This window comes from Trachypithecus francoisi, unplaced genomic scaffold (assembly GCF_009764315.1).
Source record: "Trachypithecus francoisi isolate TF-2019V2 unplaced genomic scaffold, Tfra_2.0 Lachesis_group2, whole genome shotgun sequence".
NCBI classification, from domain to species: Eukaryota; Metazoa; Chordata; class Mammalia; order Primates; family Cercopithecidae; genus Trachypithecus; species Trachypithecus francoisi.
Window position 1 is genome coordinate 73,688,463 of NW_022681465.1, and position 14,854 is coordinate 73,703,316.

General features: G+C 40.1%; 1 protein-coding gene across 3 annotated transcripts in view; it reads right to left on the bottom strand.

Moving 5' to 3' along the window:
• DAB2 (DAB adaptor protein 2) overlaps positions 1 to 14,854 on the bottom strand; it is a 52,786-nt gene that overhangs the window by 20,295 nt on the left and 17,637 nt on the right. For all 3 annotated transcript variants that reach the window (XM_033179437.1, XM_033179438.1, XM_033179436.1), the window contains exons 2-4: positions 2,189 to 2,381; positions 1,237 to 1,376; positions 350 to 448 (exon numbers count right to left, since the gene is read on the bottom strand). In XM_033179437.1, the coding sequence (XP_033035328.1) occupies positions 350 to 448; positions 1,237 to 1,376; positions 2,189 to 2,279 (330 nt within the window). In that variant the 5' untranslated portion in view covers positions 2,280 to 2,381. The remainder of the gene's footprint in view (positions 1 to 349; positions 449 to 1,236; positions 1,377 to 2,188; positions 2,382 to 14,854) is intronic.

Here is a 14,854-nt window from a genome sequence, read left to right on the forward strand (position 1 = left end):
ATTTATATTTTAATTTATATTTAAAATATTATATTGTATAAATTATATACATATTTATTTAATTTCAAAACTATATATATTTATATATTATAGACATAATGTGAAGCTAAGCCTATTAACAGACTTAATAGACTTAGATTCACATTTATTATAGAACACAAATTCAAAATAAAGTATCTTGACTTTTACCCCCATTCTGTTTTCTGCCTGTTCCTTCTGAAGATGTAATATCTGCTGTATTTGTTCCCTACAGAACGTTGAGAAAGAAGAAGGGGAGCCGAAATTCAAGTAGCAAATTGTTGGTCAGACTCAGGTGGTCAGAGAGGTATCAGCAAATGTGAATTCTTACCCCAGTTTTCTCATCAATTATTTTTATCCCAGAAAGGGAAATGTTGACCCAGATCCTTTGTTTGTGTTGTCCCTGAGACCGACCAGCTGCCGCCATTCCCTGATGAGGGTGGAAAAGCAAGAGAAGTTGAATTTTTTAAAACATTCTACAATGCTTTTAATATCAAAATTTTCCAAGTCAGTCAGCTTTGTTTTCAACCTGGTTTGCCATCGATGAAAGAATTTTGCACTTTTCATCAGGGACAGCAGGACGGCACGGAAGACGTTGAACCAGCGCATCCCTTAGTTAGCTGTGCGAACTCAGACAAGTCACTCTAAATCTCTTGGCCTCATAATAGTCACTCGTAAAGATCAACTAGAAGATCTTTAGAGATGTTTCTTCTAGGCCTTGAACTATTGAACAAGTATTATTTATTTAGTCAGTTTCACATAGTGCCATAGTACTAAATTTTAAAATTCAAAAAGCGGAAAGGCTAACACTACGGAACACCAGTGTCTAAATAGAATTCTAAATTTTGTCATAACAATTCCCAGGTCTAAAACAGGATATTCCGTGCTCTCCACATATAGTCAGAGAAAAATGTACACATTTGCACATAGCTTTTATAGGAATAGAAATAAGAATAGGTTTAGTTCGTCCCAATGTTGAGTTTGCCAGAAGGAAAAGGCATCTAGAGTCCTGTTATACTTGATAAAATTAGGTCTCTAGGACATCCCTCCAAATATGCAAACACTCACGGCTTCTCAGAAAATGGGGCACTACTGACGGATAATGTAATTAAAAGGGGTTTTCAAGTAATTGAACATAGGTCAACAAGAGCTTCTAATATAATTCCCTCTCTTGGACTTTCGCTTAATATACAGATAAAGCATTCATTTCCTTTTTACCTTTAGTTTCATCATAGAGTCTTGGCTCATTTTATCCCCTCTTGCGTCTGGCACATCATCAATACCAATCAGCTTGGCCTTATATTTTACACCATCACCTTTGAACCTTGCTAAGAGATATTCATCTGTCTTTTCAGGGCCTGAGAAAAGAAAGGAATACAGGATAAAGAATGCCAGTTCTAATTATGACCAAATATGCTCTAGCATCTCCAAAATTTAAGTAGTATAAATCCTAATTATACTACAACTGATCATGTATATAATATTCTATCCTGTCTTATTCTTACTTCCCTTGAGCAAAATCATGTTCCACAATCAACTGTGTATGGAGTTGGGGTGGGGAGAAAGTAAACTCTTAGAAGTACAAAATTGACAGCATTATGGGAAACTTATGGGAATATGGGAGGTGGGAGTTGGGGACATTGTTCATCATAGCTCTTTTTAAGTCTTTAAAAGAATATAAGGATGATAATATATGTATTTTTAACATAAGAAAAATAAGCTGCAAAACAAATGACCAACATTTTAAACTATCAATAAGGCAGAAAGAAATTATGCCTAAGTTCTCTTGAAAATTGTAAAGATAATTATCCCATCTTTATATTGTCTTTTGCTCCTTTTACAAGGTCTGTGTAGTTCCATTCCCAATGAGTTCAGTAAAACCAAATGGTAAATAAAAAGTAATTAATGATTGCATTATTAACTGAACAAGATGCCTATGAGTATTTCCCAGCTGGACCTAAGTGGGTGTAATCGCAGGTTTCCAGAGATGTCTTATTACATGTGGGATGAACCAGTCTCTTCTCCCAAAGTATAACTTTCCTATTAGGAGAACTTGAGACTAAGCTGAGGTTGAAGGAAGATAAGAGCCAGCCCTTACTTTATTCTGAATCTCACATTTCTCCAGGGAAGTATGGCTCCCTTCCTTGGCTTCAAGAGGATTTCTCCATACCTTTCTTTTTTTCCTTCTTTGAAGGTGCTTTTGGTGCGGCCTGTTGGTCGGGCTGACCGTTGGTGGCACCTGTCTCCACTTCGTTAGACATGGCAAGAAGGCAGGCAGCAAACCCCAGTACCAGTGAACACTTGGTGACACCAGGCGATCCCCGATGGAGAAGTCTCAAATACACATAACCTCCCACAGATGCCTGTAGGCAGAATTTAGAGGCATATTGAGATCAGAACACAGCAGACCCAGACTTTATGCCAGAACAGGCTTACAACTAGTGACTTTCTTTTGTAGTTCTTTGGATTCATTTTGTTCCTTCTCCTGCTGTATTAGACTGAAGACTGAAAGCAGGGGAGTGGGTAGGACCGTTTCCTTTGTAGTTTCCAAAATGGAATATGTGTGCCTATTAGGTTTTTCTTTAAGCACTTGGTATCTGGTAACGTTTAATGATTATCTAGCTAAGCAGTTTTTATTAGAACTTTGGCATAAAAATCAAGTATTAAAGATAGGGATCGAAAACTTGCTAGGTTTTATTGCAAAACAGAAATAAATCGAATGCTGAGCCTGGTGAGATTGCAAATGCCATTTGAGATTGGACATTATAAATTTCAGTTCTTCACAAAACTGCTTAACTGTAAAGGCAGTGACTAGAGTTATGAACTGTATCTTATTCACATTGATAAATTTGTTTTAAGTATAGGATTCTGCATATGATCCCCAGGGCTATCCAAGCACTATAAAAGACATCCTTTTTTGCCATTAACACTTATTTGTAACAGGGAAATAATGGATTGAGGGGGTGCCAATTGTGCAACTCATCTAGCACATTTTTATGCTATTATTCAGCACCACCATCCTCCAAACAGTCTGTCCTGTGCTCTCATAACCTCTGCCCTACCCACAATGTATCATAGTAGGAGAAACAGGAAAACGCAGTCATTGTAAACCACACAGAAGTGAGCTAACTTTCCAGAAGGTTCTCTCACTTCCCAGGAGCCAATGTTTCCATATAGCTGTAGAGAGATCTAGAGTGAGTAGATTAATTTTCTACATTAACTGATGACCGAAGGCAAAGAAAAGTCATTCATTGTTTTGTAATCGTTTTAAGACAGCATGTGGGCTGGTACACTAACCCCTTCACAACCCAGCCTTCACCAAAAGCCCTCTGCATTCTGTGCCTATACCACCCAATTAAGTGAACATTTTAATTGAAGGACTAAGCCCACCACATAAGAATACCTGTCGTTTGTTAGATACTTAAAGAGTATCTAAATAAAAAGTAAGTCTCAAGTTTTCACTCAATTTAAATTGCACTTAGCTTGTTTACAAATGTCAACATGTTTTCATAGGGGTCAGTACTTAATTTCTCCCACCGTGAGTTTTAAAATAGTCTTTATAATCTGAACAGTCTTTAAATATATACATTCATGCAATCTATGTATGAGTAATATTATCTGAATTGTTTCATTTGGAGATTTAGTAGTTAATTTTGCTCAAAGACACCTGGCTGGTTGGCAATCAGGGAGACAGTCTGTTTACAGATGAAAGTCTTACACAGTAGAAGACTCAAAGTCATACTTAACTCAGGACTTAGGTGGGAACCAGGCACTACTAACCTTTTACTTGTATTAACTCTAAAAGATTCATAGTAGTCCTGTGAGTATTACTGTATCACAATATTTCATTTTCCAGAGGAAGGCCAAGGCATAGATAAATTTTTTTTCTTTTTCCTTTTCCTTTTCTTTTCATTTCTTTCTTTTTTTTTTTTTTTGAGACAGAGTCTCACTCTGTCACCCAGGGTGGAGTACAGTGGCGCCATTTTGGCTCACTGCAACTTCCACCTCCCGGGTTCAAGTGATTCTCCTGCCTCAGCCTCCTGAGTAGCTGGGATTACAGGTGTGCGGCACTACGCCCGGCTAAGTTTTGTATTTTCAGTAGAGACAGAGTTTCAACCATGTTAGTCAGGCCGGTCTCAAGCATCTGACCTCATGATCCACCCAACTCGGCCTCCCAAAGTGAAGGCACAGATATTTTAAACGACATACCTGCTAAGTGGTATAATCAGGTTTGTAACCCAGACTGTCTGGCCCCAAACCAGGGCTCCTCAACACTGCAGTGACAAATCTCAGCTGACGTAGTCCTCTTGAAGTACACACGTCCATTGCATGGTTTACACACAAGTCTATTTGCTTGTCTGTCCATACACTGGACTATAATCTCCTTGAAGGTAGGATACTCATTTCTCAATGTCTGAGATATAGATGGCATTCGTGTAGATGGTAATGAGGACAATTGTAGCTATGCATATTTTCTTCCTTGCTTGTTATGTGTATACACTGGTATGTATTACCTGTTTTCTTATCTTTCTATCTTTTCTTTTAATGCAAGTATTTTTGAAGTTAAAGGTACAATTTTGTCTTTAGGCAGTGAATTATTCAGATGGGACTGTGACTGAAGTCTAGGGGTGGTTAATGTAGCCCAAAGACACTAACCGTTTTCCAGAAATGAATGTGATGCCTGTTGGGTCTTTGCAGCTTCCCAGTTTGGGGAGAAGGTGAGAACATCTTTCTCTGAATGAAAGACAGTTGCACCTTTTTAGATGGAAACATTTGTGTGGCTGTCGGGGGAAAAGTTGAAAGGTGTGGAAGGGTGTATGTGGATGCTGAGTAGCTAGAGGGGTGATCTGTGCCATTTATTAAGTTGTCTCAGCTTTAGAACTACCTCTATCCCTGGTTAGTGAAGCTGGAGCTAGACTATGCAAACATTCCTGCTTTGCCTGCTGGCTGCATGGTGGCTCTGCCAGTAAGGGGCGCTGGAAGGAAACTGCCAAGCTGGAGAAGGGACACGGACATGTCTGCTTGCTCCACATGGACTTCCTTATGGCTTGAGGCTCCTGGGAGTGTGACTCTAGTAGAGCTTCTTCACCCCAGCAGCAAGAGTTTCTTCCTAAAACAGCCCCTGAATCCAGTTTTAACACCTGCAGAACTAGCCTCATCATGCCCATCTTGGAGACACCAGCATTAGTCCTCTGGTGTACTCTCTCCAGGCCAACAGGTCCCAGGTCCTCAGATACAGGGACTCCAGTCCTAGCTGAGCAGTACTCCCTTCTCACAGGCCTCAGTAGCAGCACCATGAGACCCCCTCCTGCAAGCTTTATAAACTTTGACGGTTCCAATGTCTTACCTTTGTCCACTCAGCCCTAGAGGTGGTAGCTGCTTTCTGTAGTTTACTTACCCAGTGATGACTTGGTCTTCTCTTCTTACTCTCTCAGTTTTCTAGCTAACAACTTTACACCTAGTTAACACTTAATATCTGCAGTCATACAACCATGAACAAGCCTGATTTTGGAAGCTAAGCAGGGTCAGGCCTGATTAGTATTTGAATGGGAATTAATGCTTAACATTAAAATCTTTTAAAATAACTGGTGTGGACTGAACTCCAGTTGACACAATGGTAAGGCTAATCTGTTTTGATTTTCCAGATCAAAAAACTATTCTTTAAGGATACCTTAAATGTGGCAGATTCAAGTGTTTCATCTGAATATTAATCCTTATATGCTTTTAAAAACCATATTATTTTGGCTTTCAAGGCTATATTTATATACTTTGATATCTACTTTTTACTTCCTAGGCCCAGAACAAGAACTGTAACAATCTATTCCAAAACAGAATACATTCTATTTTCTTCATGGGAGGCCATTGAAGTATATGTGACTATACCTTCAGGTCTGTCTTGCTTAGGTCAGTATTACACTGAGTTCATCAATGCATGTGTTGATAGTAGCAGCAAGATGGCCCAGAACTGGGTTAGAATCGCTGGCTGAAAAAGTGATCCGGGCTTAAAAGTTTGTTGCCCATCTTTAAAGCCGGATATGATACTTTACTGCAGGGTATTATTTCTGACATGAAAAGACTTAGCTCATTAAATTTGGCTATTTGTATTCTAACATGAGCCTATTTTAAAAGAATTTGAGAAGTGCCACAAAGAACTTTGAGGGGTTTGAGGGAACGGTGGCATGTGGGTTTAGTCATGAAAGTAATACAAGACATAGTTTAAGACCACATATCAAATCTAGCACTGGCAAACTGGGCCAAATGGAAGTGTTCTAAGGTGAGTGGTGTTACCTTGCTGTAAGTTTTTATAGCAAAAATTTCTCTGTTCAGATATTTAAATACAGCTTTTTGTAGCATTGGAGTTGTTTTAAAAGTATTTGTTTTCCTTTGACTATATCCTTTCGCCATTTGGGTATGAGCAATTCCAAGGGACAAGGAAGAAAAACATGAGGAAAAGTTTAATAATATAAATTCCCTGAAGAAAATGGATGTGTATGTTGAGTTGCAATAGCCAAGGGTAAGTCTCAATGTAGGCCACTTCCTGAAATGATCAGAAAGTAGACTCTGCCCATAGACCTCAAGACTACAAACCCCTTTACAAAAAAATGTTCAAGACTTATTGCAAGATTTTAACAAAAGTGTACATCCAGTTATGCACATACTAGAGTGATAATTTACCTTTTTCCCAAGGTTTAAAGATCAAGTCCCCATCACAGACTTGTCAAATAGGCAAGTTATCATCTAACATGAAGTAGATGAAGGCGGCTCGCTTATAGACTTAGATCCCTCTGTAGAGAATAATTGGTTTAAACTTAATATTCAATATTCAAATGCATTATATTTGATTACCTTTCCAAACTGGGGCTCTGTTGAAGAAAGTGTCTAGCTTATGTTAAGCAACGGGGTCTGTTTAAAAGCTCTAGGATGGTAATAATCTCTTATAAAGGGAAGCAAGTAAGTGTAGCACAAGGAGGAAGTATACAATTTTCTCACTTGTTGGGTGTAGTCTCAGGTCCCTTCAGTTCAAAAAGTGCAAAATTAGTCAGGAAATACACCCAAGGGGTGTTATCACAAGGCAAGGATTACAAATTAAAGCTCAAAAACACATAAAAAGGCACACAAGCACAGTTCCCCATCTAAAAATAGCCAGTTTGTTATCCTGGTTCTCAGGGACAGGCTGTTTCCTTCATTGGAAGATTGAAAAGAGAAGTAAGATGACACATGTAAAAACAAAGGAGGATCTAAAGTTATCCTATAGTCCTGACTCCTTTTTAAGGCCTCAGATAGAACAGAAAGCTATAAAGGAAACTCTGCTATATTAATAAAATTAGCTTCCATTTAAGTGAAGATCTCTAACTTGGATTTTGGACTTAATACAAATCTCCTTGAAAGAATGCAGAGACTTCCCCCCTTCTGTGATACTAGCATCAGATGACTATGAGAGATTCTGGAGCTTGCAACATCTCTCCTGGTTTCTGACGAGGCTCTGAGAAATTTATTCTGGAAGACTGCATGAATCATCTTAGAATGACCATGGACTTTGTAATAATAAAAATCAGCTATTACTTAGTCCTTAGTGATTCATATAAAATGTCTAGTGCTTTCAATCCTTGAATTGCCAGCATGGTGGACAATGATTAGTCTAGGCTTTGTAGGGGTAAAGTTAGCTGACACTTCTTATATATCCTTACCCTTTCTACCAGTAGGAATGTGTTGGCATCAGCAATGGTACTGCTTAATGATTCCAAGGTTTTGAAGCAATATCATAATACAAGTGTCAACCATCCTCCCCTGTGACCCCCAAGCCTACCTTCTTACCCTAATTATACAGAGCAGGCAGGAAAAGTGCTTTGTCAGTCTCAAAATGCTGGTAAAAGGAATAACTTGAGTTAGGGACTTAGTGGTAGCTCCATTCCACAGATGGTGGGGAATTTATTTTTAACATTAAGGGGAATGGTACAAACACCTAGTATACCAACCACTAAGAACATTTATCCCAAAAGGCCTATGAAACAGAATGTCTCTCTTCTTCTTCTTCTTCTTTTTTTTTTTTTTTTTTTTTGAGATGGAGTCTTGCTTTGTTGTCCAGGCTGGAATGCAGTGATGCAATCTTGGCTTACTGCAACCTCTGCCTCCCAGGTTCAAGCCATTCTCCTGCCTCAGCCTCCCGAGTAGCTGCAATTACAGCTACTTGCCACCATGCCCAGCTATTTTTTTTGTATTTTTAGTAGAGACAGGGTTTCACCATATTGGCCAGGCTGGTCTCGAACTCCTGACCTCAGGTGATCCACCTGCCTCAGCCTCCCAGAGTGCAGGGATTACAGGTGTGAGCCACCGCACCCGGCGGAATGTGTCTCTATTTTATGAATAATGAAATGGACACAGCAACACAAAATCAATCCCTCATAAGTCAATGGGCTCAAAGTGAGCATAGTCTGTGTTTCCTCTTCTCTTACATATACTGTCTCTCTTGCCTTTTCTTGAATCTCACTGATTTTAACCTTTATTTTATAAGCTACTTTCAAAAAGTCATCATCCCACTGACATTAACATACCATTAATGTTTCAGAACAAGCCACATAAAATAGACACAGGGAAAGGAATTAAGGAGACTCAAGAAGAAAGCAACATGAACTTATTTGTTTAGAATGTCCAGTACTTTGTACTGGACAGAGAATGTGCTTCCTTGTTTCTTTGAACTTTCTGCCTGCCTCAGCTAAAGTGCGGAATTAGGGTGACATGTGAAATATTAACCTTTAAGACAGACCTCGGGGTCCAAGAGGGCAGCAAACAGCCTTTACCGCTATCTTCAAAGTAGCCCTTTAAGAATAGGGGTCATTACCAGCGATGCTGTAGCAAAGTTAGACTGTTTCTGACACTTTATGCAAATCCTTCCTCCTTTAACTGCTTGTTTGGATTCTTATGCTTTTAGGAAGGCTCTTCTACTTTGCAAAGACCAACTTGAGCAGACAGTAAGATTTTTATAGCCTGTTTCACGGAGGAATGAGACTATGCTAATGCATACTGAAGAGGAGTCCTTATAAGATTTTCTTGTAAATGCTGACACTGCTGTAGGGGCCTCACTAACAGAACAAGCCCGAGTCAATGAGCTATACACAAGTTATGCATTTACAGCGAGGAGGTATCATTGCCTTTAACCTTTGAAAATGATATGGCAGGACTTAGAGGACTTATTAAACCTTGAACCAAGATGCTTTCCCTGTTTTTGGAACCAAGTCAGACCAGAGTTAAGATTCTCTTATACAGTTAATTTTGGGTAGAGGTGGGATAGCATAGCAGCTAATAGCTCAGGCTTGGGAGTCCCACCTACCCAGGATTCATCATTTCCTTGCTCTGTGGCTTGAGGCAATTTATCTAATGTTTATTTCTTCACCTGTAAAATAAGAATATAGTTTGCTGAGCTGTTAGGAAAAAATTCAGAAAGAATTTACATAGAGACATCTGTACCTGGCTTAGAAAGTGCTTAACAAATGGTAGTTGTATTAGTCTGTTCTCACACTGCTGTTAAAGACATACCTGAGACTGGGTGATTTATAAAGAAAAAGAGGCTTAATGGACTCACAGTTCCACATAGCTGGGGAGGCCTCACAGTCATGGTGGCAGACAAGAATGACAGCCAATTGAAAATGGGAAACCACTTTGAAAACCATCAATCTCATGAGACTTATTCACTACCAAGAGAACAGTATGGGGAAAACTGCCCCCGTGATTTAATTACCTCCTACCAGGTCCCTCCCACAATACATGGGAATTATGGGAGCCACAATTCAAGATGAGATTTGGGTGGAGACAAAGCCAAACCATTTCAGTAGCTACTATTAAACCAAAGCTAGGTCACAGAAGCTATGTGCTTTGCAGTCTTGTGCTCTTTCCAACGTTGCATTTCCACAGTAAGTGTTTAAACACTTTTAGAGCAATAAGAACCTATACTCAAATTACTAATAAGTGGAAACGTGGAATGGTGTAATACTTTATTTATTTATTTATTTTGAGACAGAGTCTTGCTCTTGTTGCCCAGGCTGGAGTGCAGTGGTGCGATCTCAGCTCACTACAACCTCCACCTCCTGGGTTCAAGTTATTCTCCTGCCTCACCCTCCCAAGTAGTTGGGTTTACAGGCATCAGCCACCACGCCTGGCTAATTTTTTGTATTTTCAGTAGAGACAGGGTTTCACTATGTTGGCCAGGCTGATCTTGAACTCCTGACCTCAGGTGATCCACCCGCCTTGGCCTCTCAAAATGTTGGGATTTCAGGCATGACCCACTGCACCACTGACCCATAGCACTTTAATTAGTAAAGCCCAGGTGGAAAAGTGAGAGGGTTTGCCAATGTAAGAGCCACCTCCTGCCCAGCTCTGCCTTCTGAGCCTACAAAAGTTGGGTTCTGATGGGAACAGACTCTGGGAACAAAATCTACTCTAAGTTACCCAGAGAGCCCTGTTCCAATGAATCCTGAGTCAAAATTCATACCTACATCATTATCACGGACAGTTTAGAAGATCTGCTTCACATCATCTGAGAAAATTTTACTGTGGAGCTCTTAAAACATTGATATTCATATCATACCCAGATAAATTAGATCACAGTCTCTGGGCATAGAGACCCAGGTATCAGTATATTTTAAAGATTCCTAGATCACTCCAATGTACTGACCTATGTGAGGTCCAATGGTCTATTTTAACAGCCCTTTGTCTGCTTAAAGAAATGCCACGTGGGTTAGACTTGAGCTGGAAGAAAACTAGGGCATAATCTGGCCACATCATCTTATTATAACGATTAGAAAACTGAGGGCAAGAAAGAGAGTTTGACTTGTCTAATTGTGAAACGGCTGGAGGGGACAAAGCTGGCACCAGGAAAGATCTAGCATGAGACTCTAATGCCTTATTCCTAGTGATTACATGTGTCTGTTTTTAAAAACCATTTTTTAAAAACAGGATGTACAAAGCCCATTGCATGGGGACTGAACCAAGAATGCCTTCCATTTAGTAGATATACCAAGCAAAAGAACAAGAAGATAGCTTAGCAGGGTAATTTGAACATGGTATTTAATAGATATTTTCTGAATCAAAATAGAAAAAGGATTTTACATGGACTAATTATATATTGTCACTAGATTCCTTTTTGCCTAGGTAGCAGGAGTTACTTAGTGAAATTGTCTCATTAATACTGATTTGGATGTTTTGCCTAAGTCTGAGACTTGCAGATTAAAGCATTTAAATTTATTTCAGTACATTATCTACTATTCAGTGCTTGGCCTTTAAGTTTTAGTTTTTTCTATTTTTTATTTTTTTGTTTGTTTGTTTTTTGAGCATGATAGGAAGTCTAAGCTCTTGAATTGGCAACTTTCAATACTCTGGACTCATTATAACCAGTCCTAATTTTGTACCCACCTCTACCCATTTTGTTTTTTTAAATAACTTGTCATTAGGAATGTATCTTATTGGAGCATAAGAAACAGTCCTCACCATAAAGAAAGTTTAGGAGAGTTTAAACTTTAAAGAAGCTTCATGCGTCCAAATAGGGGCACATTCTTTGGTTTTTGTTTTTTGAGATAGAGTCCTGCTCTGTCGCCCAGGCTGGAGTGCAGTGGCGTGATCTCAGCTCACTGCAACCTCCACCTCCTGGGTTCAAGCGATTCTCCTGCCTCAACCTCCCAAGTAGCTGGGACTACAGGGGCCTGCCACTAGGCCCAGCTAATTTTTGCATTTTTAGTAGAGACAGGGTCTCACTATGTTGGTCAGGCTGGTCTCGAACTCCTAGCCTCAGGCAATCCACCCGCCTCGGCCTCCCAAAGTGCTGGGATTACAGGCATGAGCCACCGTGCCTGGCCTTTAGACTGGGCAGTGCCGCCCAATTCACTGCAAGTGTCTGAAAGTGTTCATACGTTGAACAGAAGTATTAAGGTTATGATCAGTTTTGCAATTGTGTTTTTGCTTTGTTGTTTCAGCACAAGTGCTATTAGTTTGAGTGCTTAACTGCACTAGAGTTGGAAAAAATAGAAAGTATAGCCTTCACAGTGAGAACATGTTCTGGCCTCTCAGCAAAGCTGGGTGTAAGTTAATATGCTTGTATGAACACAGACATGCAAAGACGATTGATTCTAGAATCCTTCTTTACACTTATTCAGGTTCTAAGAAAGACAGCAGTGTCAGAATGTCCTTTTGGTCTTTTGATCATGTGGAATTTTTGTGAATATGGACATATGAGGCTTGAGCTTGAATTAATTGGCATTAGAGAGTATATACCCATTTCAGCTTAAATGTCCCATTTCAGCTTTAATGTGGGAGAAGAAACATATTCTACTCCAGTTCTCAAGTATAACCTCCTCTGGCTTAAACTAAACAGAACGGGAATCCAACTTTCTCCTTTAATTCACTTCTACAAAGGGAAGGAAGTGACATTGATACTTTAGTTTAGGGAAACTACAGAGGTTAAAAATCATACTTCTGTCATTGTCTTACATTGCTGGCACTGAATCATTTGGGCTGTGATCTGCTTTACATCAGGGACCATTTGGTACGTGAGCTTCGTATATCTCAAGCGAGCTAGGTGGGACAATGTTGTGGGCACAACTTGACATGGAAATGGGGAATTATGGTCTAGTGCACAGCATGCTGCAACATAGCTTTTGCAGAGCTCTGTATCTGGAGGCTGCTAGCCACCGATGCCGCATAATTCTTTCATTATATGGTATGTCTTTCCTTATATGCTGTTCTCCCTTTTGTACTTGTCCCTGGGAAGTGATGTAGAGAAGAGAGATTGACAAGGTAATGGACTATATCCTTGAGCCCAGAGTTGTGATATTAAATGTCATCTCGAACCACCCCACTGGCTGCTTCTCTTTCTACTTAGAGAAATATCAAGTCACCTATGGAAGGAGCCATGAGTGATTCCCATTACGTCTGAGGAAAAGCTATCATGAAACCATTGTTCTGGGAAAAAGGATAATATGGCATTATTAGGGGGTTGGAGGAGTTTGGCAAAGGCTACTCTTTCCCATATACTTCAGGCTTTAGAGCTCAAAGGTATCTGGGAGCCTGGTGAACAAGTCTGTAGAGTAAGCTGAGGTGCTTCTGGGAAATGGTCAATGGGCTGAAGTGGTCTGACACTGGGGAGGGCCCAAGGGAAGAATCCCCATAACAGGAAGGTGGGTAGTCTTAACTAAAGACCTGGGACAAGGTGTCCAATCTGACCCAGCCAAGCAGAACCGGGCAGCATGGGCATGCCTTGGTACAGTGGCTGGTGGGTGGCATGCATTATCACACTGAAAGAGCCGTGTGACCAGAGGGCCTGTAGGGACATGGTGGAACTCTGCTGAGCACTTCCCATACCTGGAGACGCTACTGTAGGACCAGAGATGGTCACACCTGCCCCAGTCACCAGAGCACTTTCTTCAGTGACTAAACCCCACCAGGTTTTGGTGGTAGCCCAGTCTCTTGCACTAGGTGACTGTGTTGAGGCTGAAGACATCACACCGTGGTGACAACAGCAGGAGGGCACCCTCATAGGAGACCCCAAGAGCAGGAGGGCTTGGTATTTCTAGTTTTGAAGTGATATTAATCAGAACGTATACCAAGAAAGCACTTTTGGAAGAAGATTTTAGAAAGCTAAAGTGTTCATAGGCAACTGGAATGGGTCAATAGAATACACCAATTTTAAAATTTGAATTTTGAAGAACTCTATTTTGTATCATTTGAGGTAAAGTAGGACATTATATTTCATTCTGCTTCCCTCCCACCCTAAATCCAAGGGCACAGAATATTCTAAAGAACGGACAACTTACGTGAAAAATATTGGAGTTTTAATGTTAAAAAAAATACTACTGACATAGAAACCTCTAGAATTTTTCTATTGCAGTGTCTTTGGGGCAGTGACTTGACAGGAAGCACTCTGGAACTGATACAAAACACAGTAAATGCATGAGTTTTACTTTAAATTTGGCATCTAAATATACAATGTATTATGCTTGATCCTGGCAGGAAAAGGTAGTCAAAAAGTTAAGACTCAGAGGCAACACACTCACACCATTCATAGCTTTTACTACAATCCTCCCTCGTCATATACTTACCCAAACTAACCCAGCAAATGTTTTACTGTTTTCATGTCTGTCCTTTCAAAGCTAGGTTAGCTATTTCTACCAAAGATAACTCCTTTTCTTATTTCCGTGCTAGGTTTTTTGTTTGTTTGTTTGCTTTGTTGAGTCTCGCTCTGTCGCCCAGGCTGGAGTGCGGTGGCAGGATCTCAGCTCACTGCAACCTCCGCCTCCCAGGTTCAAGCGATTTTCCTGTCTCAGCCTCCCGAGAAGCTGGGACTACAGGTGCTAATTTTTGTATTTTTAGTAGAGACAGGGTTTCACCATTTTGGCCAGGCTGGTCTCAAACTCCTGCCTCAGCCTCCCAAAGTGCTGGGATTACAGGCGTGAGCCACCATGCCCAGCCCACCATGCCAGTTTTAAAATGAATTATACAAATAATCTTGGCAGTTTGTTTCCTAGAATATACAACATTAGGTTGTGCATTCTCATCCCCGTATGAAATCATCCTGAATTCAGTCAACATAGATGTGCAGCATACGTCACTTGTGGACTTCAAGGTACAATCATTTCTTCATCCACCTCCCTCTGTGACTTCACCTATGATGCATATGCATGTAAATCCTCATTGTTAAAAACTTCCCACTTTCTATTCAAGTGCTATGACAGTAGTCAGCTTGAAAGTCTATGCTGCTGTTAGAAGAGTTTTTAAAAAGCATGTCATTTAGAAGCATCTGTGCTACCAACATTAAGCTATAAATGAAGGACCACATACACTAGCACAATTA